The sequence below is a fragment of the Dendropsophus ebraccatus genome, chromosome 2, assembly GCF_027789765.1.
Source record: "Dendropsophus ebraccatus isolate aDenEbr1 chromosome 2, aDenEbr1.pat, whole genome shotgun sequence".
Lineage (NCBI taxonomy): Eukaryota > Metazoa > Chordata > Amphibia > Anura > Hylidae > Dendropsophus > Dendropsophus ebraccatus.
Genome location: NC_091455.1, coordinates 1,902,348 through 1,928,233, shown reverse-complemented (window position 1 = coordinate 1,928,233; position 25,886 = coordinate 1,902,348). Strand labels below are relative to the sequence as shown.

The following is a 25,886-nucleotide window of genomic DNA, read 5'->3' as shown; positions in this document are numbered from 1 at the left end:
AGCCGGCCAGAGACCTGTATCCATCCTACATAATATACAGCCGGCCAGGGACCTGTATCCATCACACATAATATACAGCCGGCCAGAGACCTGTATCCATCCTACATAATATACAGCCGGCCAGGGACCTGTATCCATCCTACATAATATACAGCCGGCCAGGGACCTGTATCCATCCTATATAATATACAGCCGGCCAGGGACCTGTATCCATCCTATATAATATACAGCCGGCCAGAGACCTGTATCCATCCTACATAATATACAGCCGGCCAGAGACCTGTATCCATCCTACATAATATACAGCCGGCCAGGGACCTGTATCCATCCTACATAATATACAGCCGGCCAGGGACCTGTATCCATCCTACATAATATACAGCCAGCCAGAGACCTGTATCCATCCTACATAATATACAGCCGGCCAGGGACCTGTATCCATCCTACATAATATACAGCCGGCCAGGGTCCTGTATCCATCATACATAATATACAGCCGGCCAGGGACCTGTATCCATCCTACATAATATACAGCCGGCCAGAGACCTGTATCCATCCTACATAATATACAGCCGGCCAGAGGCCTGTATCCATCCTACATAATATACAGCCGGCCAGGGACCTGTATCCATCCTACATAATATACAGCCGGCCAGGGACCTGTATCCATCCTACATAATATACAGCCAGCCAGAGACCTGTATCCATCCTACATAATATACAGCCGGCCAGGTACCTGTATCCATCCTACATAATATACAGCCGGCCAGGGTCCTGTATCCATCATACATAATATACAGCCGGCCAGAGACCTGTATCCATCCTACATAATATACAGCCGGCCAGGGACCTGTATCCATCCTACATAATATACAGCCGGCCAGAGACCTGTATCCATCCTACATAATATACAGCCGGCCAGAGACCTGTATCCATCCTACATAATATACAGCCGGCCAGGGACCTGTATCCATCCTACATAATATACAGCCGGCCAGGGACCTGTATCCATCCTACATAATATACAGCCGGCCAGAGACCTGTATCCATCCTATATAATATACAGCCGGCCAGAGACCTGTATCCATCACACATAATATACAGCCGGCCAGGGACCTGTATCCATCACACAATATACAGCCGGCCAGAGACCTGTATCCATCCTACATAATATACAGCCGGCCAGGGACCTGTATCCATCCTACATAATATACAGCCGGCCAGGGACCTGTATCCATCCTACATAATATACAGCCGGCCAGGGACCTGTATCCATCCTACATAATATACAGCCGGCCAGAGACCTGTATCCATCATACATAATATACAGCCGGCCAGGGACCTGTATCCATCCTACATAATATACAGCCGGCCAGAGACCTGTATCCATCCTACATAATATACAGCCGGCCAGAGGCCTGTATCCATCCTACATAATATACAGCCGGCCAGAGACCTGTATCCATCCTACATAATATACAGCCGGCCAGGAACCTGTATCCATCCTACATAATATACAGCCGGCCAGAGACCTGTATCCATCCTACATAATATACAGCCGGCCAGGGACCTGTATCCATCCTACATAATATACAGCCGGCCAGGGACCTGTATCCATCCTACATAATATACAGCCGGCCAGGGACCTGTATCCATCCTACATAATATACAGCCGGCCAGGGACCTGTATCCATCACACATAATATACAGCCGGCCACCCCCCTGGCCCCCCCCCCACATGGAGACCCCCTGATAGTAACCCCTCCCCCCACATGGAGACCCTCAGATAGTAACCCCTCCCCCCTGATAGTAACTCCCTCCAGCACAGCACACATTAGTGCAGCCGGAGCCCCGTGTCCGTGCAGGAGGTGGTAGAAGACGCCACAGAGCGGGCGCCCCCTGGGGGTCATGCACTATATCCTCCAGCACTGGTGTACTCGGTCCTCTCTGCTGCTGCGACAAAAGCCCGGGAAGACGCCTGACTGACTATAGCTCCGCCCACACAAGAGGCTTGTCACATGGCGTCTGCTGACGTCAGACCTCTTTCTAACATCTTTGTCCCTGGCCCTTCTGCTGTCACGTGTCACATGGCGCGCCATAAACTTCCGGTTGTGGTTAGCTCTGTTGTCATGGATACAGCGGAAGTGTTGTCTAGCTCAAGACTCTATGGCCGGTGGAGCGGATATCCGGCTGGTGTGCAGCAGAGTCCGCCGGCGGCGCGGGGCCCCGTGACTGTAGGTAAGAGCTGAGCCCGGGGCCCCCCTCTCAGTGTGCCCCTTATAACGGCTCCCCCCCCTCTGTGTGCCCCTTATAATTGCTCCCCCCCCTCTCACTGTGTCCCTCATAATGTCTCCCCCCCACCACCACCCCCCTCTCACTGTGTCCCTCATAATGTCTCCCCCCCCCACCACCCCCCTCTCAGTGTGCCCCTTATAATGGCTCCCCCCCTCTCACTGTGTCTCTCATAATGTCTCCCCCCCCCCTCTGTGTGCCCCTTATAACGGCTCCCCTCCCCCCCTCTCTCAGTGTGCCCCTTATAATGGCTCCCCCCCTCTGTGTGCCCCTTATAATGGCTCCCCCCCCCTCTCAGTGTGCCCCTTATAATGGCTCCCCCCCCTCTCAGTGTGCTCCTTATAATGGCTCCCCCCCCCCCACCTCTCAGTGTGCCCCTTATGTTTCAATACTTTAATAAAAAGTTTTACACATAAATGTTTAACAAATGCAGATAAGTTGCGACAATGTAAAGAAATAGCATAAACACTGTTGCAAAGACAAACGTACATAAGTTTGCAAAATAAATAATGTGTCAACGCGGATTGATGCGACTAACGTGAAAAATGCACAGCGTTGTAGCCTAAAGTGAAAATGCTTAAAATGGATGAGGAATGAAGCGCGATGTTGATTTGCTGAATAGTATCGTATAGTGTATCTAAGTTGGGAATATTCCCTAACAATATGCTTCCTGCCTAGAGGTTGTGCAGGTGACGGGTGCTGATTCAGGATGTGTCTGTTGAACCATCAGTTGCTATAAGCAAATGTGTAGCTAGTAAACCAATACAACTTTGCAGAAGATCAACATATTCAATGCAATAAACATACAAGTAAGCAGAGCACAAAAAGAACATAGTGCTGCGGTTAATCCGGCGGAATGGGATTCCGCAGCAATAAACCTGGAGGGGAAGTTAGTCCGGTTTAAACTGAAGGGACAAATGCTAAAAGGTATAACAAAAACTTGCCGTATTAGGTCCTGCACAAGGGATGGGGAAGGTCTCAGGTCCAGTCGTTGGAAAAGTTCTTAGTAAGTTGCAATAGTTCCACGGGAAAAAGTCGCTACGACCACTACAGTCAACAAGTGATATGACAATCTTTTAAGAATTGGATGCCGGCGTCCACATCAGGTAGCAAAGTTGAGCCCGTTTCATGCTGGATCACAAGTCCACCAGATTTTCCCCATCTGTACAATACTCCATGCTTCCTCAGAGCAGTAGTAACGGGGGTGAATTGTCTTTGTGTGGCCAAGGTGAAAGCGGATAGGTCCGGGAAGACTGAAATGTGGGCAAACTTAGGAGACGTCGCAGCTTGTTTCCTGGTGACTGCCAGAAACTGGTGTTTGACATAAAGATGGCGCAGTCTTACAATAACATCTGGTGGAGCCTCGGCGGAATGTGTTCCAGCTTGGGTACGCGGTATGCCCATTCAACATACAGCTCGTCCTTTTTAAAGGGAACCATTCACCCCGTGGCCCCTGGCAGAAACTGACACACAGTGACATAAAGGTAAATATACTTACCACATTGCTCCCGGTCCCGTCCCGAATCCAGTTGTTGACACAGAGAAATCGCCGATTCTTCTTCTCGCGCCCATTATGGTAAAGAGCGCCGCGGGGCCCGAAGTCCAGCCTTCTCCCTGCCTCAGACACTTGATTGACGCTGAGTCTTCTTCCTCCTCGTCTTCTTTCTTCTTGACGGATCCTGCGCAGACGCCGTGACGGTCTTTTTCGGCGCATGCGCAGTTTACAATTGAAGCGCTCCGCAGCTTCACTGTTTACTGAGCATGCGCCGATTGTCTCGAGCACGTATCCTGTTTACCGCGCAGGCGCAGAAGAGGTGACGAGACCATCGCAACGGTGCCTGCGCGGGAATTCGTCAGAAGACTGAAGACGTTTCCTATGGACATTGGACTCATCTCAGCTCATTACCATAATGGGAAAGAAGAAGAGAAGAAGAATCGGCGATTTCTCCGTGTCAACAACAGGATCCGGGACAGGATCGGGAGCGATGTGGTAAGTATATTTACCTTTATGTCACTGTGTGTCAGTTTCTGCCAGGGGCCACGGGGTGAATGGTTCCCTTTAAAAAGGACGAGCTGTATGTTGAATGGGCATACCGCGTACCCAAGCTGGAACACATTCCGCCGAGGCTCCACCAGATGTTATTGTAAGACTGCGCCATCTTTATGTCAAACACCAGTTTCTGGCAGTCACCAGGAAACAAGCTGCGACGTCTCCTAAGTTTGCCCACATTTCAGTCTTCCCGGACCTATCCGCTTTCACCTTGGCCACACAAAGACAATTCACCCCCGTTACTACTGCTCTGAGGAAGCATGGAGTATTGTACAGATGGGGAAAATCTGGTGGACTTGTGATCCAGCATGAAACGGGCTCAACTTTGCTACCTGATGTGGACGCCGGCATCCAATTCTTAAAAGATTGTCATATCACTTGTTGACTGTAGTGGTCGTAGCGACTTTTTCCCGTGGAACTATTGCAACTTACTAAGAACTTTTCCAACGACTGGACCTGAGACCTACCCCATCCCTTGTGCAGGACCTAATATGGCAAGTTTTTGTTATACCTTTTCGCATTTGTCCCTTCAGTTTAAGCCGGACTAACTTCCCCTCCAGATTTATTGCTGCGGAATCCCATTCCGCCGGATTAACCGCAGCACTAAGTTCTTTTTGTGCTCTGCTTACTTGTATGTTTATTGCATTGAATATGTTGATCTTCTGCAAAGTTGTATTGGTTTACTAGCTACACATTTGCTTATAGCAACTGATGGTTCAACAGACACATCCTGAATCAGCACCCGTCACCTGCACAACCTCTAGGCATGAAGCATATTGTTAGGGAATATTCCCAACTTAGATACACTATACGTTAATATTCAGCAAATCAACATCGCGCTTCATTCCTCATCCTTTTTAAGCATTTTCACTTTAGGCTACAACGCTGTGCATTTTTCATGTTAGTTTCGTGTTTGAATCCTTTTAGTGGCTACCTGGACAGAGTCTGCCATTGCTTACATAGCACGGTCCAGATCGGTAGAGTTTCGAAGAGCCAGCAATTATTGCTTCATTGAGGGCGCTATGGAAGGGTCCTGATCATTAAGCATATCATCTCTAAGGGATCCCGTAGTGTTGTTGGCTTCCCTCCTTGTGGTGAAGGTAATGGACAGATGGTGGTTCCTGCATTAGCATCCTGTGAGCTAGCAGCGGATGGAAAAGCTACTGCAGGGTATGAAGAACCATCCAAATCTTCAGAGAATAAAGCAGGCAAACATAAGTCTGATAGGGATCTTTGACAGCTATCATCTCCAACAGGTGAAAAGGGTGGCATCTGGAAGGGAGCTGCATATGGTGATAATGCATGCGGCTGCTGCTGCCCATGTCTTTGTGACAGGGGATTTGCATCTTTCTGGTTGACGCCATCGCCAGCTCCCTTCCTCCTCCGTTTTCTCTTTTTTGGATGGGTAGGGGTTAATTGCTCACCCGATAGACCTGTCTGTCGGCAGGTCGCTAAATCTGGTGCTGGAGGAGCCCACCAGGCTGTCCCGGGACCTGAAGAGGGCCGGTCTCCTTGCCTGTTCATGTGTGTGCCGGCGCCATCTTGTCGATCTCGAGCCGACGGCATGTAGGAAAGAATCTTCCTTTTTGCAGCTGCTGAGGCTCTCTTAGAGGTAGCTATCGGTGCAGGAGGGTAGCCAGAGAAAGCAGAAGGTCCACGATGCTTAATATTAGTGCGAGATCGCTGCAGAGAAGCTAATTGGTAGCACGTTGTGCAGGAGCTCCGGCAGCGTGCGACTGCTCTCTTCAGCGGCAAAGCACGCCCCTCCAGTGTGCCCCTTATAATGGTTCCCCCCCCCCCCTCTGTGTACCGCTAGGCCCCTCTGTGACCGCTGTGTTCTCTCCCTGCAGGATGTATGCCATGTACCGCCAGGCCCCTCCCCCTCTGTGTACTGCCAGGCCCCTCCCCCTCTGTGTACCGCCGTGTTCTCTCCCTGCAGGATGTGTACCGCCAGGCCCCTCCCCATCTGTGTACCGCCAGGCCCCTCCCCCTCTGTGACCACTGTGTTCTCTCCCTGCAGGATGTATGCTGTGTACCGCCAGGCCCCTCCCCCTCTGTCACCACTGTGTTCTCCCTGCAGGATTTATGCCGTGTACTGCCAGGCCCCTCCCCCTCTGTGACCACTGTGTTCTCTCCCTGCAGGATGTATGCCGTGTACCGCCAGGCCCCTCCCCCTCTGTGTACCACCAGGCCCCTCCCCCTCTGTGACCGCTGTGTTTTCTCCCTGCAGGATGTATGCCGTGTACTGCCAGGCCCCTCCCCCTCTGTCACCACTGTGTTCTCTCCCTGCAGGATGTATGCTGTGTACCGCCAGGCCCCTCTCCCTCTGTGACCGCTGTGTTTTCTCCCTACAGGATGTATGCCGTGTACCGCCAGGCCCATCCGCCCACCGGGCTGGAGTTCTCCATGTTCTGTAATTTCTTCTCTAATGCAGAAAAGAACCTTGTGGTTGCCGGCACCACCCAGCTCTACGTGTACCGGCTGAACCATGACGCTGAGGTAAGTGCCACCGCTACCCATCACAGCTCCACTCCTGTATACTAATGGCTGTTGTGTAGCCATCAGAGACACCCTGGGTCCCATCTGCACTCATGACTTGTGCTTTTCTATTACAGAGTTTCAGCAAAGGGGATAAAGGACCAGGTAAGATCAGCGGCATCGCTGGTGTGGGAGCCCTAGTTTGGCGCCTGCTGACAGCTGTCACCTTCTCTTCTAGACGGCAAGGGCCACAAGGAGAAGCTGGAGCTAATGGCGTCCTTCTCGTTCTTTGGTAATGTTATGTCCATGGCGAGTGTCCAACTGGCGGGGGCCAAGAGGGACGCCCTCTTACTCAGCTTCAAGGACGCCAAGGTGAGACTGGTGCTGTCTGCCCCCCACACCATAGGCCCCTGCTGTTTTCTCCCCTTCTGTCCAATGCTCTTCATCCTCTCTGCCGCTGCTCCTTCTCCTCTTCATCCTCTCTGCCGCTGCTCCTTCTCCTCTTCATCCTCTCTGCCGCTGCTCCTTCTCCTCTTCATCCTCTCTGCCGCTGCTCCTTCTCCTCTTCATCCTCTCTGCCGCTGCTCCTTCTCCTCTTCATCCTCTCTGCCGCTGCTCCTTCTCCTCTTCATCCTCTCTGCCGCTGCTCCTTCTCCTGTCCTCTGCTGCTCCTCCTCCTCTGCTGCTCCTCCTCCTCCCCCCTGCTGCTTCTCCTCTTCATCCTCTCTGCTGCTGCTCCTTCTCCTGTCCTCTGCTGCTCCTCCTCCTCCCCCCTGCTGCTTCTCCTCTTCATCCTCTCTGCTGCTGCTCCTTCTCCTGTCCTCTGCTGCTCCTCATCCTCTGCTGCTCCTCCTCCTCCCCTCTGCTGCTCCTCATCCTCTGCTGCTCCTCCTCCTCCCCCCTGCTGCTTCTCCTCTTCATCCTCTCTGCTGCTGCTCCTCCTCCTCTCCTCTTCATCCTCTCCCCTGCTGTCTCTGCTGCTGCTCCTTCTCTTCCTTTCACCTGCTGCTGAACTTCCTCTCCCCTGCTGTCTCTGCTGCTCCTCCTCCCCAGCTGTAACCTCTTCTCTCTCTCTTTCCTCAGCTGTCTGTGGTGGAATATGATCCGGAGACTCACGACCTTAAGACCTTGTCTCTTCATTACTTTGAGGAGCCGGAGCTGCGGGTACGATACTGACTGGGGGAGCAGGCCGGGATAGCGAGGATCAATAATGGCACCATAATCACAAAGCGATCGGGGGATGGAATACACTGCACCCTATGGGCGATCGGGGGGACGCTATGCACCCTATAGGGGATAGAATACACTGCACCCTATAGAGGATCGGGGGGGCAGTACGCACCCTATGGGCGATCGGGGGGGGGGGGGGCGCTATGCACCCTATGGGGGATCGGGGGATGGAATACACTGCACCCTATAGGGGATCGGGGGGATACTATGCACCCTATGGGCGATCGGGGGGACGCTATGCACCCTATGGGAGATCGGGGGGACACTACGCACCCTATGGGGGATCGGGGGATGGAATACAATGCACCCTATTGTGGATCGGGGGGACACTATGCACCCTATTGGGGATCGGGGGTTGGAATACAATGCACCCTATGGGGGATCGGGGGGGGACACTATGCACCCTATTGGGGATCGCGGGTTGGAATACAATGCACCCTATGGGGGATCGGGGGGACACTATGCACCCTACTGGGGATCGGGGGTTGGAATACAATGCACCCTATGGGGGATCGGGGGGACACTATGCACCCTATGGGGATCGGGGGGATACTATGCACCCTATGGGCGATCGGGGGGACGCTATGCACCCTATGGGGGATCGGGGGATGGAATACAATGCACCCTATTGTGGATCGGGGGGACACTGTGCACCCTATTGGGAATCGGGGGTTGGAATACTATGCACCCTATGGGGGATCGGGGGGACACTATGCACCCTATTGGGGATCGGGGGATGGAATACAATGCACCCTATGGGGATCGGGGGATGGAATACAATGCACCCTATTGGGGAACACTATGCCCATTGGCACTAGTTTCTTTCTATACTGTAGAGGTGGGCACCTTTCTGTAGGGGGCGCCCTCTGGGTAGGATAGTCCTTGCCCTGTTGGTGACTGTGTTATGCTGATAGGAGCGGGGGCTGGGTTACAGCTGTCCTGCTTTCTGCCTCCCCTCCTGTTGGCGTTGTCCACCACTTCTCGCTCTCCCCTCCATTGTCTCTGGGGGCGTTGTTGGTGGATTATGTTGCTCACGGGTGTTGTTGGCTGGCCTGGGGTTGCGGGTGGGGGGTGGCATAGTGGCGCACGGGGAGGTGGAGGAGGGGGAGGATGCTGCTGGGGCAGTCAGTGATTCTTTCTCTTCCTCCTCTCAGGACGGGTTTGTGCAGAACGTTCACATCCCCAAGGTGCGGGTGGACCCCAGTGGGCGGTGCGCGGTGATGCTGATATACGGCACCAGGCTGGTTGTCTTACCGTTTCGAAGAGACACCCTGGCTGAGGAGCATGATGGGCAAATGGCTGAGGGGTAAGTGCTGGACTTCACATGTGATCCAACTAGGGGGTGACCCCCTGTGTGTGGCTGCAGGGGGGGGCGGGCCTCTGTGTGGCCCCCTCTGTGTGGCCCCCTCTGTGGCTGGGGGGACCCTGTATAAGTGTGCTGTGTTCCCCGCAGGCAGAAGTCCAGCTTCCTCCCCAGTTATATCATTGATGTGCGGGAGCTGGATGAGAAGCTGCTGAACATTATAGACATGCAGTTCCTGCACGGATACTACGAGCCCACGCTGCTCATACTGTTCGAGCCTAACCAGACGTGGCCGGGGTAAGCGGAGCATCGGGGGGGGCGCGGGGGAGGAGGGCTGAATGGGGGGGGGGGTTGGGGGAGGAGGGCTGAATGGGGGGGGGGGGTCGGGGGGAGGAGGGCTGAATGGGGGGGGGGGAGGAGGGCTGAATGGGGGGGGGGGGTCGGGGGGAGGAGGGCTGAATGGGGGGGGGGGTCGGGGGAGGAGGGCTGAATGGGGGGGGGGGGTCGGGGGAGGAGGTCTGAATGGGGGGGGGGGGTCGGGGGAGGAGGACTGAATGGGGGGGGGGGTCGGGGGAGGAGGGCTGAATGGGGGGGGGGGTCGGGGGGAGGAGGGCTGAATGGTGGGGGAGGAGGGCTGTATGGTGGGGGGGAGGAGGGAATGAGGGCTGTATGGGGGGGGGGAGGAGGGAATGAGGGCTGTATGGGGGGGGGGAGGGAATGAGGGCTGTATGGGGGGGGGGGGAGGGAATGAGGGCTGTATGTGGGGGGAGGAGGGAATGAGGGCTGTATGGGGGGGGGAGGAGGGAATGAGGGCTGTATGGGGGGGGGAGGAGGGAATGAGGGCTGTATGGGGGGGGGAGGAGGGAATGAGGGCTGTATGGGGGGGGGGAGGAGGGAATGAGGGCTGTATGGGGGGGGGGAGGAGGGAATGAGGGTTGTATGTGGGGGGAGGAGGGAATGAGGGCTGTATGGGGGGGGAGGGAGGAGGGGAGGGGGCTGTATGGGGGGGGGGGGGCTGTATGGGGTGGAGGGGGGCCAGGGAGGAGGGCTGTATGGGGTGAGGGGGGTGGGGAGGAGATGTGTATAGGAGGGGGGCGGGGACAGGTGGTACTGTTTCTCTCATACTGATGTGATGACGTCTTCCTGTAGGCGGGTGGCGGTACGTCAGGACACCTGCAGTATTGTCGCCATCTCCCTGAACATCCTGCAGAAGGTTCATCCAGTCATCTGGTCTCTGTCCAGCCTGCCCTACGACTGCACACAGGCCCTGGCTGTGCCCAAGCCCATTGGTGAGTGACACTTTCCAGGCCATATAGTATAGGAGTATATAGTCTGTGCCCTTCTAAATTTATCTATCTCCCAATCATCGGAGGCCTCCATATAGTACTATATATGGGGGCACAGAGGGGGCCTCCTATATGGATTGGGTCAGTGATGGTGGGGAGGGCCTCAGGGTTGGCAAGGTCAGTGATGGGTAACGGGGGGCCTCATGGTTGTACCTCTCTCCTGTCTGCAGGGGGCGTTGTCATCTTCGCTGTGAACTCGTTGCTTTATCTGAATCAGAGCGTCCCCCCGTACGGCGTCTCACTTAATAGTCTGACGAATGGGACGACCTCCTTCCCTCTAAGTAAGTATAGGGGTCCAACCCTGCATCATGTATAACCATGTCATCACCCCCCGGCACACTGTCTATACTCGCCTCTCTGTGATGTCATCACCCCCCCGGCACACTGTCTATACCCGCCTGTCTGTGTTGTCATCACCCCCCCGACACACTGTCTATACCCGCCTCTCTGTGATGTCATCACCCCCCGGCACACTGTCTATACTCGCCTCTCTGTGATGTCATCACCCCCCGGCACACTGTCTATACCCGCCTGTCTGTGTTGTCATCACCCCCCGGCACACTGTCTATACTCGCCTCTCTGTGATGTCATCACCCCCCCGGCACACTGTCTATACTCGCCTCTCTGTGATGTCATCACCCCCCCGGCACACTGTCTATACCCGCCTGTCTGTGTTGTCATCACCCCCCGGCACACTTTCTATACCCGCCTGTCTGTGTTGTCATCCTTGTCTCCGCAGAGCCTCAGGATGGTGTCCGAATTACTTTGGATTGTTGTCAGGCAACTTTTATTTCCTACGACAAGATGGTTATATCCCTGAAGGGCGGTGAAATGTGAGTGTGAGGGCCGGTGGTGAGATATGGGGCTGGCCGGTGAGATGGGTGGGTGGGTGGTGAGATGGGAGGGTGGGTGGGGGCGGGTGGTGAGATGGGAGGGAGCGTGGAGGCGGGTGGTGAGATGTTGGTGTGGCCGGTGAGATGGGCGGATGGCCGGTGAGATGGGCGGGTGGGTGGTGAGATGGGAGGGTGGGGGCGGGTGGTGAGATGGGAGGGAGCGTGGGGGCGGGTGGTGAGATGTTGGGGTGGCCGGTGAGATGGGAGGGTGGGGGCGGTTGGTGAGATGGGAGGGAGGGTGGGGGCGGGTGGTGAGATGTTGGGGTGGCCGGTGAGATGGGCGGGTGGGTGGTGAGATGGGAGGGTGGGGGCGGGTGGTGAGATGGGAGGGAGCGTGGGGGCGGTTGGTGAGATGTTGGGGTGGCCGGTGAGATGGGAGGGCGGGTGGTGAGATAGGAGGGAGCGTGGGGGTGGGTGGTGAGATGTTGGGGTGGCCGGTGACATGGGAGGGCGGGTGGTGAGATAGGAGGGAGTGTGGGGGTGGGTGGTGAGATGTTGGGGTGGCCGGTGAGATGGGTGGGTGGTGAGATGGGAGGGTGGGGGCGGGTGGTGAGATGTTGGGGTGGGTGGTGAGATCGGTGGGTGGTGAGATGGGAGGGAGCGTGGGGGCGGGTGGTGAGATGTTGGGGTGGCCGGTGAGATGGGTGGGTGGTGAGATGTTGGGGTGGCCGGTGAGATGGGAGGGCGGGTGGTGAGATGGGAGGGAGCGTGGGGGCGGGTGGTGAGATGTTGGGGTGGCCGGTGAGATGGGTGGGTGGTGAGATGGGAGGGTGGGGGCGGGTGGTGAGATGTTGGGGTGGCCGGTGAGATGGGAGGGCGGGTGGTGAGATGGGAGGGAGCGTGGGGGCGGGTGGTGAGATGTTGGGGTGGCCGGTGAGATGGGTGGGTGGTGAGATGGGAGGGTGGGGGGCGGGTGGTGAGATGTTGGGGTGGCCGGTGAGATGGGAGGGCGGGTGGTGAGATGGGAGGGAGTGTGGGGGCGGGTGGTGAGATGTTGGGGTGGCCGGTGAGATGGGTGGGTGGTGAGATGGGAGGATGGGGGCGGGTGGTGAGATGGGAGGGAGCGTGGGGGCGGGTGGTGAGATGTTGGGGTGGCCGGTGAGATGGGAGGGCGGGTGGTGAGATGGGAGGGAGTGTGGGGGCGGGTGGTGAGATGTTGGGGTGGCCGGTGAGATGGGTGGGTGGTGAGATGGGAGGATGGGGGCGGGTGGTGAGATGTTGGGGTGGCCGGTGAGATGGGAGGGCGGGTGGTGAGATGGGAGGGAGCGTGGGGGCGGGTGGTGAGATGGGCGGGTGGGTGGTGAGATGGGAGGGCTGCTGACTAGAGAATGAACGAGTATTGAAATATTAGAAATTTCAAAAATTGGATTCGAGTAGACCCCGATACTCGACTATTCGATCAAGTCTTTGGAAAAAAATGCTGGTGACTTGGTGATCACCAAGTGGTCGAATTTAGGATTCCAAGTCCACCATGACACCTCAGGAAATGCTGCGTACACAACTGGATGCAGCTGGGACAGCAGGGGAAGCGTGCCTAGCTGCATCTAACCAACTGGGACAGCAGGGGAAGCGTGCCTAGCTGCATCTAACCAACTGGGACAGCAGGGGAAGCGTGCCTAGCTGCATCTAACCAACTGGGACAGCAGGGGAAGCATGGCCTGGCTGCATCTAACCAACTGGGACAGCTGGGGAGCATGGCCTGGCTGCATCTAACCAACTGGGACAGCAGGGGAAGCATGGCCTGGCTGCATCTAACCAACTGGGACAGCAGAGGAAGCATGCCTGACTGCATCTAACCAACTGGGACAGCAGGGGAAGCATGGCCTGGCTGCATCTAACCAACTGGGACAGCAGGGGAAGCGTGCCTGGCTGCATCTAACCAACTGGGACAGCAGGGGAAGCATGCCTGACTGCATCTAACCAACTGGGACAGTAGGGGAAGCATGCCTGGCTGCATCTAACCAACTGGGACAGTAGGGGAAGCATGCCTGGCTGCATCTAACCAACTGGGACAGTAGGGGAAGCATGCCTGGCTGCATCTAACCAACTGGGACAGCAGGGGAAGCATGGCCTAGCTGCATCTAACCAACTGGGACAGCAGGGGAAGCATGCCTGGCTGCATCTATCACGCCCGAGCTGCAGCATTACATCACAGCCTCTCGGCTGTACACTGCACGGTCACTGCCTCTCGGCTGTATAACTGCTATGTAACGGGGAAGATACACCAGGAAACCTTCTCTCCTCTACATTATCAGGGACAGAAAGACAGATTGTAAGAGACATTTTCCTGCACCCCTTTACATCACGTTGCCTATGACAACCGCAGGTGGCGGACGACAGGGTCACTTTAAAATTTATCGTGACCTGGCCTGGTGTTATGTCCATAGTGAAAAGGCAGTGGGGTGGCAGGGGGCAGAGGGCAGTCCATAGGGAAAGGGCAGGAAGAGGCAGTGGGGTGGCAGGGGGCAGAGGACAGTCCATAGGGAAAGGGCAGGAAGAGGCAGTGGGGTGGCAGGGGGCAGAGGACAGTCCATAGGGAAAGGGCAGGAAGAGGCAGGGGGCAGAGGACAGTCCATAGGAAAAGGGCAGGAAGAGGCAGGGGGCAGAGGACAGTCCATAGGGAAAGGGCAGGAAGAGGCAGTGGGGTGGCTGGAGGCAGAGGACAGTCCATAGGAAAAGGGCAGGAAGAGGCAGGGGGGTGGCAGGCGGCAGAGGACAGTCCATAGGGAAAGGGCAGGAAGAGGCAGTGGGGTGGCTGGAGGCAGAGGACAGTCCATAGGAAAAGGGCAGGAAGAGGCAGGGGGCAGAGGACAGTCCATAGGAAAAGGGCAGGAAGAGGCAGGGGGCAGAGGACAGTCCAAAACTTTTTTACCGCAATTTTGCACAGATCAAGGCATCATGATATTATCTATCCTGTACTATGAACACCTTGTTAGTGCCGCCATAGTTACAGTAGGGTGGGGGGCCCAGACTTGGTGAACAGCCCGGGGCCTATGGTAAAGTTAATCTGCCTGTGGGTGGGGCACTGGTCTGTCACAGCTTGAGAACACACACGGCACGTCACACACTTTGTTGGGGTGATGGGGGGGCACTGGAATGGTCTGTCACAGCTTGAGAACACACACGGCACATCATACACTTTGTTGGGGTGATGGGGGGGCACTGGAATGGTCTGTCACAGCTTGAGAACACACACGGCACATCATACACTTTGTTGGGGAGATGGGGGGGGCACTGGAATGGTCTGTCACAGCTTGAGAACACACACGGCACGTCATACTTTGTTGGGGTGATGGGGGGGCACTGGAATGGTCTGTCACAGCTTGAGAACACACACGGCACGTCATACTTTGTTGGGGTGATGGGGGGGCACTAGAATGGTCTGTCACAGCTTGAGAACACACACGGCACGTCATACACTTTGTTGGGGTGATGGGGGGGCACTGGTCTGTCACAGCTTGAGAACACACACGGCACGTCATGTTTTGCTGCTTTCCACCTTACAGATACAATGGCTGGGTAATCCAGTGGCTGATCATTTTGATAAGCGTCAGCCTGGCAGCTGACAGGCGGCTGAGCTTATCCATGATAATGCCCCTGGCTGCGCTGAATACCCCTCAGAGAGAACACTGGCGGCAGGGCAGGCCAGCACCTCCTGGGCGTAGTGGTACGGTTACAGCCACACGTCCACCTTGGACACTCTTTCACTGTAGGGCGACGAGGGATCGGGGAGGACAGGGTTATGGTTGGCCAGGTACTATCTCAACACTTGTCCCTTCTCCCTCCTGCCCCTAATAGGCCCCGCAGTGGTGGAAGTTTCCTGAGGGGCCATGAAAGTGTCCCACACCTTCCAGAGTGTCCTCCTGGTGGCTGTGGAGAGCAAGAGAACTCCATTTATCTTTATATACTTCTAGCCGTATACGGTATATGGCTGTATACATTATATCTCAAGTTTTCTTTGTGTCGACAGGCCACCCCCCCCCCCCCCCCCACCATACAGCTAAATGCAATATACGGTTAGTATACAGGTAAAGTCTGTATACTAGCTGTATACTCTATATCTCAGTTTTTCTTTATGAAGACAGGCCAGAGGTGACAGGCGTTAAAATCAAACAACAACTATATTAATATGTGACATTAATATCCCAACAGAAGTGTGCCGATTTAGGCAGAAAGTGTTTTTGCGTACAGCAACAGGAGATATGTGAGAATATATATGGATTTTTTTTCCTTTTCAATCTGTTTCAGCAAAATTTGAATCTGCAAGATCTTTGTCACTGTATAATATGCTGCTATATACTGTGCTGTGTAGCAGTCTTAATAAGGGCTGTAACTGACTGAGGAGGTAGTGGCGGCCTGTTCCTCACACTGCGCTGTGCTGCCTGCCTGACACACTGATGGGCGGCTAGCCGCTGATACAGTCGCTGTATATTGGGTGATATTGCGCTGTGCTGCCTGCCTGACACACTGATGGGCAGCTAGCCGCTGATACAGTCGCTGTATATTGGGTGATATTGCGCTGTGCTGCCTGCCTGACACACTGATGGGCAGCTAGCCGCTGATACAGTCGCTGTATATTGGGTGATATTGCGCCGTGCTGCCTGTCTGACACACTGATGGGCAGCTAGCCGCTGATACAATCGCTGTATATCCAATGATATAACTTTGTTTTTTTTGTAAACTTGCTAAGTTTTTACTGCATATTTGGTTGGATGCTCGATCGAAAAACGAGTATATCGAATAGTGTAATATTCCATAGAGTACTGCTCGCTCATGTCTGTGTGGTGGGTGAGGGGCGGGGGCCTGGCTGTGTGAGGGGCTGGGGGCCTGGCTGTGTGGTGGGTGAGGGGCGGGGGCCTGGCTGTGTGGTGGGTGAGGGGCGGGGGCCTGGCTGGGTGGTGTGGGGTGAGGGGCCGGCGGCCTGGCTGTGGGGTGGTGAGGGGCGGGGGCCTGGCTGTGTAGTGGGTGGGGTGTGGTGGGTGGGTGTTTGTGGGGTGGGGTGAGGGGCAGAGGGCCTGGCTGTGGGGTTGGGTGGGGGCCTGGCTGTGTGGTGGGTGGGGTGTGGTGGGTGGGTGTTTGTGGGGTGAGGGGCAGAGGGCCTGGCTGTGGGGTTGGGTGGGGGCCTGGCTGTGGGGTTGGGTGGGGGCCTGGCTGTGTGGTGGGTGGGGTGTGGTGGGTGGGTGTTTGTGGGGTGAGGGGCAGAGGGCCTGGCTGTGGGGTTGGGTGGGGGCCTGGCTGTGTGGTGGGTGGGTGGTTGGGGGGCGGGGGCCTGGCTGTGTGGTGGGGGGGGCGGGGGCCTGGCTGTGTGGTTGGGGTGGGGGGGGCGGGGGCCTGGCTGTGTGGTGGGGGGCGGGGGCCTGGCTGTGGTGTTGGGGTGGGGGGGCGGGGGCCTGGCTGTGTGGTGGGTGGTTGGGGTGAGGGACAGGGCTTGGCTGTGATGGTGTCTCACTGTGATGTGACGGTGTCTCCTGTTACCCCTCTCCCCCCAGCTATGTTCTGACACTGATCACAGACGGCATGAGAAGCGTTCGCTCATTTCATTTTGACAAGGCTGCTGCAAGTGTCCTGACCACATCTGTGAGTATCCGGGGCTCTGAGGTGGGGGGCACAGGTGTGGTGGTAGGGGGGCTCTGAGGTGGGGGACACAGGTGTGGTGGTGGTGGTAGGGGGGCTCTGAGGTGGGGGGCACAGGTGTGGTGGCGGCTCTGAGGTGAGGGCACAGTTAGGTATGGGCTGACCCTATGTTGCCCCCACAGATGACCCTGATGGATCCCGGATATCTCTTCCTGGGGTCACGGTTGGGGAATTCGCTGCTTCTTCGATACACGGAGAAAGTGCAGGAGAGCCCCTCTGCCCCCAGCAAGGACCCCGAGAAGCTGGTAAGTGACACGTCATGTGACCTGTCTGCTGAGGGGTGGCGCATGGACTGTGACACCGCCCCCTTGACACGTCTATCTGTTCTAGGATGAGCCACCGAGTAAGAAGAAAAGAGTGGACGCCCCCCTTACCAGACCAGGTGAGTGTGCTGGGGGGAGGGGGGGGGGATTACAGTGCTCGCCGATGCCTCCTCCTGTCTGCTGTACACAGTGTAGCTGGGACATGGGGGTGGGAGGGTGGAGGAGCTCAGGGGACATCCGCGGGGAGGCGGAGACATGGGGGGGGGGGTATAGGCTTTAGGAGATCGCTCAGGGGGGGAGCGGTGTTCAGGGGGGTGACGAGGAGAGTGCTGCCCCTATATGCTGTTTCTCTCTCCGCAGGCAGTAAGGGGGTGATGGTGGATGAGATTGATGAGATTGAGGTGTACGGGAATGAGATGCAGTCAGGCACTCAGCTCTCCACATATTCTTTTGAGGTGAGTACAAGCACAACATGGGGGAGGGGAGACGTCTGGGGCCGATATTTCTACACAGCATTGTGAGAGTAGAGCACGTCCGGAACAACCACGTCATCACTATTTCACGAAACGATTATCGTTCATAGACTCGCTCAAACGGCCGCTCGTTAACAAGCATTTAACGATTTTTTTAAGCGAACGATAACACATAATACGTGTGGGAGCGTGAACGATATCTGTAGTGTAGCGATTTTTTTTTTTTTTTTTTTTTTTTTTTTTTTTTTTTTGCGGTCGCTACATGGTCGTTTAAAACGTGGTGAAATGTAGGTAGACATTTCAAGAACGACTGAAAGATTTTTTTTAATCAACGAAAAGATTAGCGAATTGTTGAAATACCAACTATTTTTTTTCGACATGTTGAAAAAAGATAGTGAACGACTCAACAATGATTTCGCTGTTGTCGTTCGCTCGTTTATAGCTATTCCACTGAACGAATATCGTTAACGAGCGGTCGTTTGAATGATTTTATGAACGATAATCATTCGGAAAATTCCGTGGAATAGGGCCTTAAAGCGTAACTGTCATGTTTTTTTTATTGCAGAAATCAGTAGTATAAGCGATTTTTTAAGAAACTCTGTAATAGGTTTTATCAGCCAAAAAAGCCTCTTTCTGTACTCAAGAAGCAATCTCCCAGCCTCCCCCCCCTGACTTCTTATCTGTGCATTATCAGGCAAACACGTCTTCATTACAGGGAAGCCAGTGAAGACGGGTTCTGCTCTCTCCATTGTAAGCCTATGAAGGGGGGAGGGGCCGAGGGAGATGAGGGAGCAGGAAGAGGTGACATGAAGGTCATAGAAAAAAGAAAGAAAAATAGGAGGGCACTCACCATTAAAATATAGCCTTTATTTCATTTCTTTAAAACCGTCCATTCAGTCAGGTACGACTTTTACGATATTTTTTCACGAACCCAATGTGAACAATCTGGTAGTGCCAGCCACAGTATCTTATCAGTGTTTGGTGGACATAAAGGTCAGCTGTTTGTAGACTCTCTGGGCACCTAAAACGCAGGATTCTGGGGTCAGAAAGGTCAGTGCTCATCTATGAACTTACTGAGAGAAGATTGCAGGGTGTTGTGCTGTGCAGGACTACCCCGTGCTCACTCACTCCTAACAGCCCCTCCCCTCTCCATAGCCACATAATGGAGACAGAAATCCTGCTTCATCTGATGTGAGGGGGGAGGCTGGGAGATTGCTTTTTCACTACAGAAGGAAACTCTTTTAGTACATAAAACCTATTACAGAGTTTCTTAAAATCGCTTGTACTGTTGATATTTAATGTTTTCAGAAAAATGACCCTGAAATGACAGTTACGCTTTAAGGAATCAACCTGATGTCATCACTGTACTGGAGCAGGGAGGAGTCGCCCTGATGTCATCACTGTACTGGAGCAGGGAGGAGTCAGCCGGACCATGATTCCCTGCTTCCTGGTGGTGTGACTGTGGTGCCGTACCATGATTCCCTGGTGGTGTGACACTGGTGCCGTACCATGGTTCCCTGCTCCCTGGTGGTGCCGTACCATGGTTCCCTGCTCCCTGGTGGTGCCGTACCATGGTTCCCTGCTCCCTGGTGGTGCCGTACCATGGTTCCCTGCTCCCTGGTGGTGCCGTACCATGGTTCCCTGCTGGTGTGACTGTGGTGCCGGACCATGATTCCCTGCTCCCTGGTTTCGCTGTTACCTATAGGGTCTCTGACATCACACTATAGTCCTCTGCAGTATATATGTATCTTATGACAAAAGTGACCTCGTACTGACCAGCCCAGAGAGTGTGACTTCCTGACCCCGGCTCCCCTCACTGTCTGATAAACAGAATGTAACCAGTGTCATGTCCCTTCACACTCTGCTGCTCTGCCTCTTCATGTCGCATGTCCTTTGTGTGGGCCGGGCCCCCTCCTCTCCTCTCCTGGCCGATGGGCCCCTCCTCTCCTCCCCTTCTCTCCTCCACTCCTCTCCTCTGCTGGCTGATGGGCCCCCTCCTCTCCTCTGCTGGCCGATGGGGCCACCTCCTCTCCTCTGACTGACCCACCTGGTATGCCTTCTGGGAGTTGTAGTGATCATATGTCTCCTCCCCCAGGTGTGTGACAGTATCCTGAACATCGGGCCCTGTGCTATGGCCTCAATGGGAGAACCTGCCTTCCTGTCTGAGGAGGTAAGTGGCCGTATGTGTGCACCCCAACTGTACCCCCACAATGCTCAGGATACAGGAGCTCCTCCTGAGACGCCACGGTGCGGGGTCGGTGGCTGCAGATGATTATGGGAGTGATGAAGTTTTTATGTTGCAGTTTCAGAACAGCACAGAGCCGGACCTGGAGATCGTCCTGTGCTCTGGATACGGGAAGAATGGAGCCCTGTCCGTCCTGCAGGTGGGTGTAAGGAAGAGGAGGAGGGTGGTGATGGTGGTGGAGGATAACTATGATGGTAGTGGTGGTGATGGAGGATGACTGTGGTCGTGGTGGTAGAGGATGAAGATGACTGGTGGTGGTGGTAGAGGATAAGGATGAGGATGACTGGTGGTGGTGATGGAGGATGAGGATGACTGGTGGTGGAGGATGACTGTGGTCGTGGTGGTAGAGGATGAAGATGACTGGTGGTGGTGGTAGAGGATAAGGATGAGGATGACTGGTGGTGGTGATGGGAGGATGAGGATGACTGGTGGTGGTGGTGGTGGAGGATGACTGGTGGTGGTGGTGGAGGATGACTGTGGTCGTGGTGGTAGAGGATGAAGATGACTGGTGGTGGTGGTAGAGGATAAGGATGAGGATGACTGGTGGTGGTGATGGAGGATGAGGATGACTGGTGGTGGAGGATGACTGTGGTCGTGGTGGTAGAGGATGAAGATGACTGGTGGTGGTGGTAGAGGATAAGGATGAGGATGACTGGTGGTGGTGATGGGAGGATGAGGATGACTGGTGGTGGTGATGGAGGATGAGGATGACTGGTGGTGGTGGTGGAGGATGACTGTGGTCGTGGTGGTAGAGGATGAATATGACTGGTGGTGGTGGTAGAGGATAAGGATGAGGATGACTGGTGGTGGTGGAGGATGACTGGTGGTGGTGGAGGATGACTGGTGGTGGTGGAGGATGACTGGTGGTGGTGGAGGATGACTGGTGGTGGTGGAGGATGACTGGTGGTGGTGGAGGATGACTGGTGGTGGTGGAGGATAAGGATGAGGATGACTGGTGGTGGAGGATGACTGGTGGTGGAGGATGACTGGTGGTGGAGGATGACTGGTGGTGGAGGATGACTGGTGGTGGAGGATGACTGGTGGTGGAGGATGACTGGTGGTGGAGGATGACTGGTGGTGGTGGTGGTGGTAGAGGATGACTGGTGGTGGTGGAGGATGAGGATGACTGGTGGTGGTGGAGGATGAGGATGACTGGTGGTGATGGAGGATGACTGGTGGTGGAGGATGAGGATGACTGGTGGTTGTGGAGGATGAGGATGATGCCAAAGTCCCTGATTCTAAAGCGTTATCTTTTCATTTGGCAGAAGAGCATCCGCCCGCAGGTGGTCACCACGTTTGAGCTCCCCGGATGCCATGACATGTGGACGGTGATCTCCTCACACAGGAAGGAGGAGGTGGGTGGGTGGGGGTCTCCTGCCAGCTGCTGCCCCCGGAGGTGGGTTGGGGTCTTCTTCCGGCTTCTGCCCCCGTCCTCCGGACGGCGCTCTAAGCCTTTTTGTCCCTTTTCAGGGTGAGGATGTGTTGGCGAGTGCTGTGGAGGATGAGGAAGAGAAGAACCGTCACGGCTTCCTCATCCTTAGCCGTGAAGACTCCACTATGGTGAGGGACGTGGTGGGAGAAGGGGCGTGTATTATCTCCCGGTGTTCTGTGATATCTGGGGGGGGGGGGTATTATCTCCTGGTGTTCTGTGATATCTGGGGGGGGGGGTATTATCTCCCGGTGTTCTGTGATATCTGGGGGGGGGGGGTATTATCTCCCGGTGTTCTGTGATATCTGGGGGGGGGGTATTATCTCCTGGTGTTCTGTGATATCTGGGGGGGTGTATTATCTCCTGGTGTTCTGTGATATCTGGGGGGGGTATTATCTCCCGGTGTTCTGTGATATCTGGGGGGGGGGGTATTATCTCCCGGTGTTCTGTGATATCTGGGGGGGGGGGGGTATTATCTCCCGGTGTTCTGTGATATCTGGGGGGGGGCGTGTATTATCTCCTGGTGTTCTGTGATATCTGGGGGGGGGGGGATTATCTCCTGGTGTTCTGTGATATCGGGGCGGGGGGGTGTTCCCAGTATTCTGTGATTTCCGTGGACTCTTTCCACCATGCTCTTTATTTTCCAGATCCTTCAGACCGGCCAGGAGATCATGGAGCTGGACACTAGTGGATTTTCTACCCAGGACCCCACTGTGTATGCTGGGAATATTGGAGACAATAAATTTATTGTACAGGTGTCACCATCCGGGCTCCGTCTGCTGGAGGGCGGTGAGTGCGGGGTGTGTCACGGGGGGAGGAGGCCTGAGCCGCAGACATCACCTATAGATACCAGATACCATGCTGGGGGTGGAGGAGGCCTGAGCCGCAGACATCACCTATAGATACCAGATACCATGCTGGGGGGGGGAGGAGGCCTGAGCCGCAGACATCACCTATAGATACCAGATACCATGCTGGGGGTGGAGGAGGCCTGAGCCGCAGACATCACCTATAGATACCAGATACCATGCTGGGGGGGGGGAGGAGGCCTGAGCCGCAGACATCACCTATAGATACCAGATACTGTGCTGGGGGGGGGGAGGAGGCCTGAGCCGCAGACATCACCTATAGATACCAGATACTGTGCTGGGGGGGGAGGAGGCCTGAGCCGCAGACATCACCTATAGATACCAGATACCATGCTGGGGGTGGAGGAGGCCTGAGCCGCAGACATCACCTATAGATACCAGATACCATGCGGGGGGGGGGGAGGAGGCCTGAGCCGCAGACATCACCTATAGATACCAGATACTGTGCTGGGGGGGGGGAGGAGGCCTGAGCCGCAGACATCACCTATAGATACCAGATACTGTGCTGGGGGGGGAGGAGGCCTGAGCCGCAGACATCACCTATAGATACCAGATACCATGCTGGGGGGGAGGAGGCCTGAGCCGCAGACATCACCTGTAGATACCAGATACTGTGCTGGGGGAGGAGGCCTGAGCCGCAGACATCACCTATAGATACCAGATACCGTGCTGGGGGAGGAGGCCTGAGCCACAAACATCACCTATAGATACCAGATACCATGCTGGGGGGGGGAGGAGGCCTGAGCCGCAGACATCACCTATAGATACCAGATACTGTGCTGGGGGGGGAGGAGGCCTGAGCCGCAGACATCACCTATAGATACCAGATACCATGCTGGGGGGGGGAGGAGGCCTGAGCCGCAGACATCACCTATAGATACCAGATACTGTGCTGGGGGAGGAGGCCTGAGCCGCAGACATCACCTATAGATACCAGATACCATGCTGGGGGGGGGGGGAGGCCTGAGCCACAAACATCACCTATAGATACCAGATACTGTGCTGGGGGGGGGAGGAGGCCTGAGCCGCAGACATCACCTATAGATACCAGATACCATGCTGGGGGGGAGGAGGCCTGAGCCGCAGACATCACCTATAGATACCAGATACCATGCTGGGGGGGAGGAGGCCTGAGCCGCAGACATCACCTATAGATACCAGATACCATGCTGGGGGGGAGGAGGCCTGAGCCGCAGACATCACCTATAGATACCAGATACCATGCTGGGGGTGGAGGAGGCCTGAGCCGCAGACATCACCTATAGATACCAGATACCGTGCTGGGGGAGGAGGCCTGAGCCACAAACATCACCTATAGATACCAGATACCGTGCTGGGGGGGGGAGGAGGCCTGAGCCGCAGACATCACCTGTAGATACCAGATACTGTGCTGGGGGGGAGGAGGCCTGAGCCGCAGACATCACCTGTAGATACCAGATACCATGCTGGGGGGGGAGGAGGCCTGAGCCGCAGACATCACCTATAGATACCAGATACCGTGCTGGGGGAGGAGGCCTGAGCCGCAGACATCACCTATAGATACCATGCTGGGGGGGGGGGGAGGCCTGAGCCGCAGACATCACCTATAGATACGGATAGGCTTGGTGGCGGCCATTGGTGCCATCCCTGAAGGTGAGGACAGCTCTCAGCCAGTAGGTGGCGTTGCTGAGCTGCACAGTCTCTCATGTGTTTCTCTTGTTTGCAGTGAACCAGATGCACTTCATCCCGGTGGACATGGGCTCCCCCATCGTGCAGTGCGCTGTGGCCGATCCCTATGGGGTGATACTGAGTGCAGAAGGTCAAGTGTCCATGTTCCAGCTAAAGAGTGACACGTATGGGGGCAAAACTCACAGACTGACCCTCCAGAAGCCTGGCCTGCATTATGTATGTACCCCTCCTGCCCCTCCTGCCCTGGGGTCTCCCTCCTTTAGTTTAGAGAGGCCCCTGTGCATCATGACCTGGTATTGTAGGGATGGTCTGTTCTCTGACCTCACCCCGGGCTAGGCCTGTCCCATATGTCTGGTGACTGGAGCCAATACCTAACTGGGTCCTCCATGCTTTGTGCGTTTTTTTTCTGTTCTGCAGCAATCTAAGGTCATCGCTCTGTGCATGTACCGGGACGTGAGCGGCATGTTCACCACGGAGGCACGGTCATCAACGGCCAAAGAGGAGAATGCCGGCCAGAGCATGTCTGAGGCAGACAGTGTCATCCAGGAGATGAGGCAAGTGGCATTCCTCCCCCCCACCCCCCCTCCCTGTACCTGCCCTGTGTGTGACTCTTAGGGCCCTATTCCACCGGACGATTATCGTTTGCATAATCGTTAACGATTAACGATCTCAAACGACCGCTATTGCGAAAGACCTGAAAACGTTCACTCATTTCCATGGAACGATAATCGTTACTTATGATCGTAATTGCGATCGTTTTTCTTCGCTATTTATTCGCTATTGCGTTCATATCTACTGCGAACGAGCAACGATAAAAATAGGTCCAGGTCTTATAAAGCGATCAACGATTTCTCGTTCGGTCGTTAATCGTTAACTGCATTTCAACCGAACGATTATCGTTCAGATTCGAACGATTTAACGATAATCTGAATGATAATCGTCCGGTGGAATAGGGCCCTTACCCTGTACTGAGGAGGTCCCCCCCCCCCCCCCCCCCCCCCTGCCCTGTGTGTGACGCTTATCCTGTCCGTGTCCCTTTCTTTCCTGCAGTCACTCGGTGGATGATGAGGATGAGATGCTTTATGGCGACTCTGGTTTCCTGTCCAGCCCCAGCAAGGAGGAACCGCGCCGCAGTAACGCACCTTCTGCCGAGAAGGATTCCTCCCAGCATAAGATTGAGCCGACCCACTGGTGTGTACTGGTGAGAGAGAACGGCATCATGGAGGTGAGTCAGTATGTCCGGAGTTACACTGGGTGTGCTTGGGGGTCCTGAGTATCATTGTATGACATTGGGGTCATTAGTGAGCAGCCGACCCGGTGAAATTCAGGCCAAACTTGGGGGTGGGGGGAAGTTCTAAGACCCTTAAGGCCGGTGTGCAAGGACTGGGTGCCATGAGCATGGCCGGCATGTGGTCTGCCTTCTGACCAGTGCTAATGGATCCCCCGGCTGCCACCATAATGGATACCCGCAGCTACACATGTTCTAAATGGGTCACCTAGTGAGATCTTGGCCGTTGTGCCTTGGAGATGCCGGCCTGGCCAGTGTGCCGTCTGAATGGGCGTTTACCATGGAAGAGGATCCGCCTATCCACAGCCAACATGGAGAAGCCGACATTCTGAACAAACAACCCACCTCCTTAGCGACTTTGTGCTGTGAATAGGGAATTTATTAACCTTTTCCTGTCTGTCCCTGCATATCAGCCGCACCTGTCC

At 55.3% G+C, this 25,886-nt stretch overlaps 1 protein-coding gene across 3 annotated transcripts in view; it reads left to right on the top strand.

Annotated features, from left to right (window-relative positions):
* The first annotated feature begins 2,148 nt into the window (after positions 1-2,148).
* The window catches only part of CPSF1 (cleavage and polyadenylation specific factor 1), a 43,607-nt gene continuing 19,869 nt past the window's right edge, over positions 2,149-25,886 (top strand). The window contains exons 1-22 of one of the 3 annotated variants that reach the window (XM_069956862.1): positions 2,149-2,238; positions 6,697-6,841; positions 6,958-6,985; positions 7,059-7,192; positions 7,904-7,984; positions 9,205-9,356; positions 9,504-9,650; positions 10,503-10,642; positions 10,870-10,980; positions 11,439-11,532; positions 17,082-17,169; positions 17,349-17,471; positions 17,557-17,608; positions 17,850-17,944; positions 20,058-20,132; positions 20,266-20,346; positions 21,473-21,562; positions 21,678-21,767; positions 22,284-22,425; positions 24,211-24,389; positions 24,591-24,727; positions 25,224-25,398. In XM_069956862.1, coding sequence (XP_069812963.1) covers positions 6,698-6,841; positions 6,958-6,985; positions 7,059-7,192; positions 7,904-7,984; positions 9,205-9,356; positions 9,504-9,650; positions 10,503-10,642; positions 10,870-10,980; positions 11,439-11,532; positions 17,082-17,169; positions 17,349-17,471; positions 17,557-17,608; positions 17,850-17,944; positions 20,058-20,132; positions 20,266-20,346; positions 21,473-21,562; positions 21,678-21,767; positions 22,284-22,425; positions 24,211-24,389; positions 24,591-24,727; positions 25,224-25,398 — 2,358 coding nt within the window. In that variant the 5' untranslated portion in view covers positions 2,149-2,238; position 6,697. Of the gene's footprint in view, positions 2,239-6,696; positions 6,842-6,957; positions 6,986-7,039; positions 7,193-7,903; positions 7,985-9,204; positions 9,357-9,503; positions 9,651-10,502; positions 10,643-10,869; positions 10,981-11,438; positions 11,533-17,081; positions 17,170-17,348; positions 17,472-17,556; positions 17,609-17,849; positions 17,945-20,057; positions 20,133-20,265; positions 20,347-21,472; positions 21,563-21,677; positions 21,768-22,283; positions 22,426-24,210; positions 24,390-24,590; positions 24,728-25,223; positions 25,399-25,886 lie in introns of those variants that run through there. The other 2 variants (XM_069956863.1, XM_069956864.1) reach the window with 2 other exon arrangements.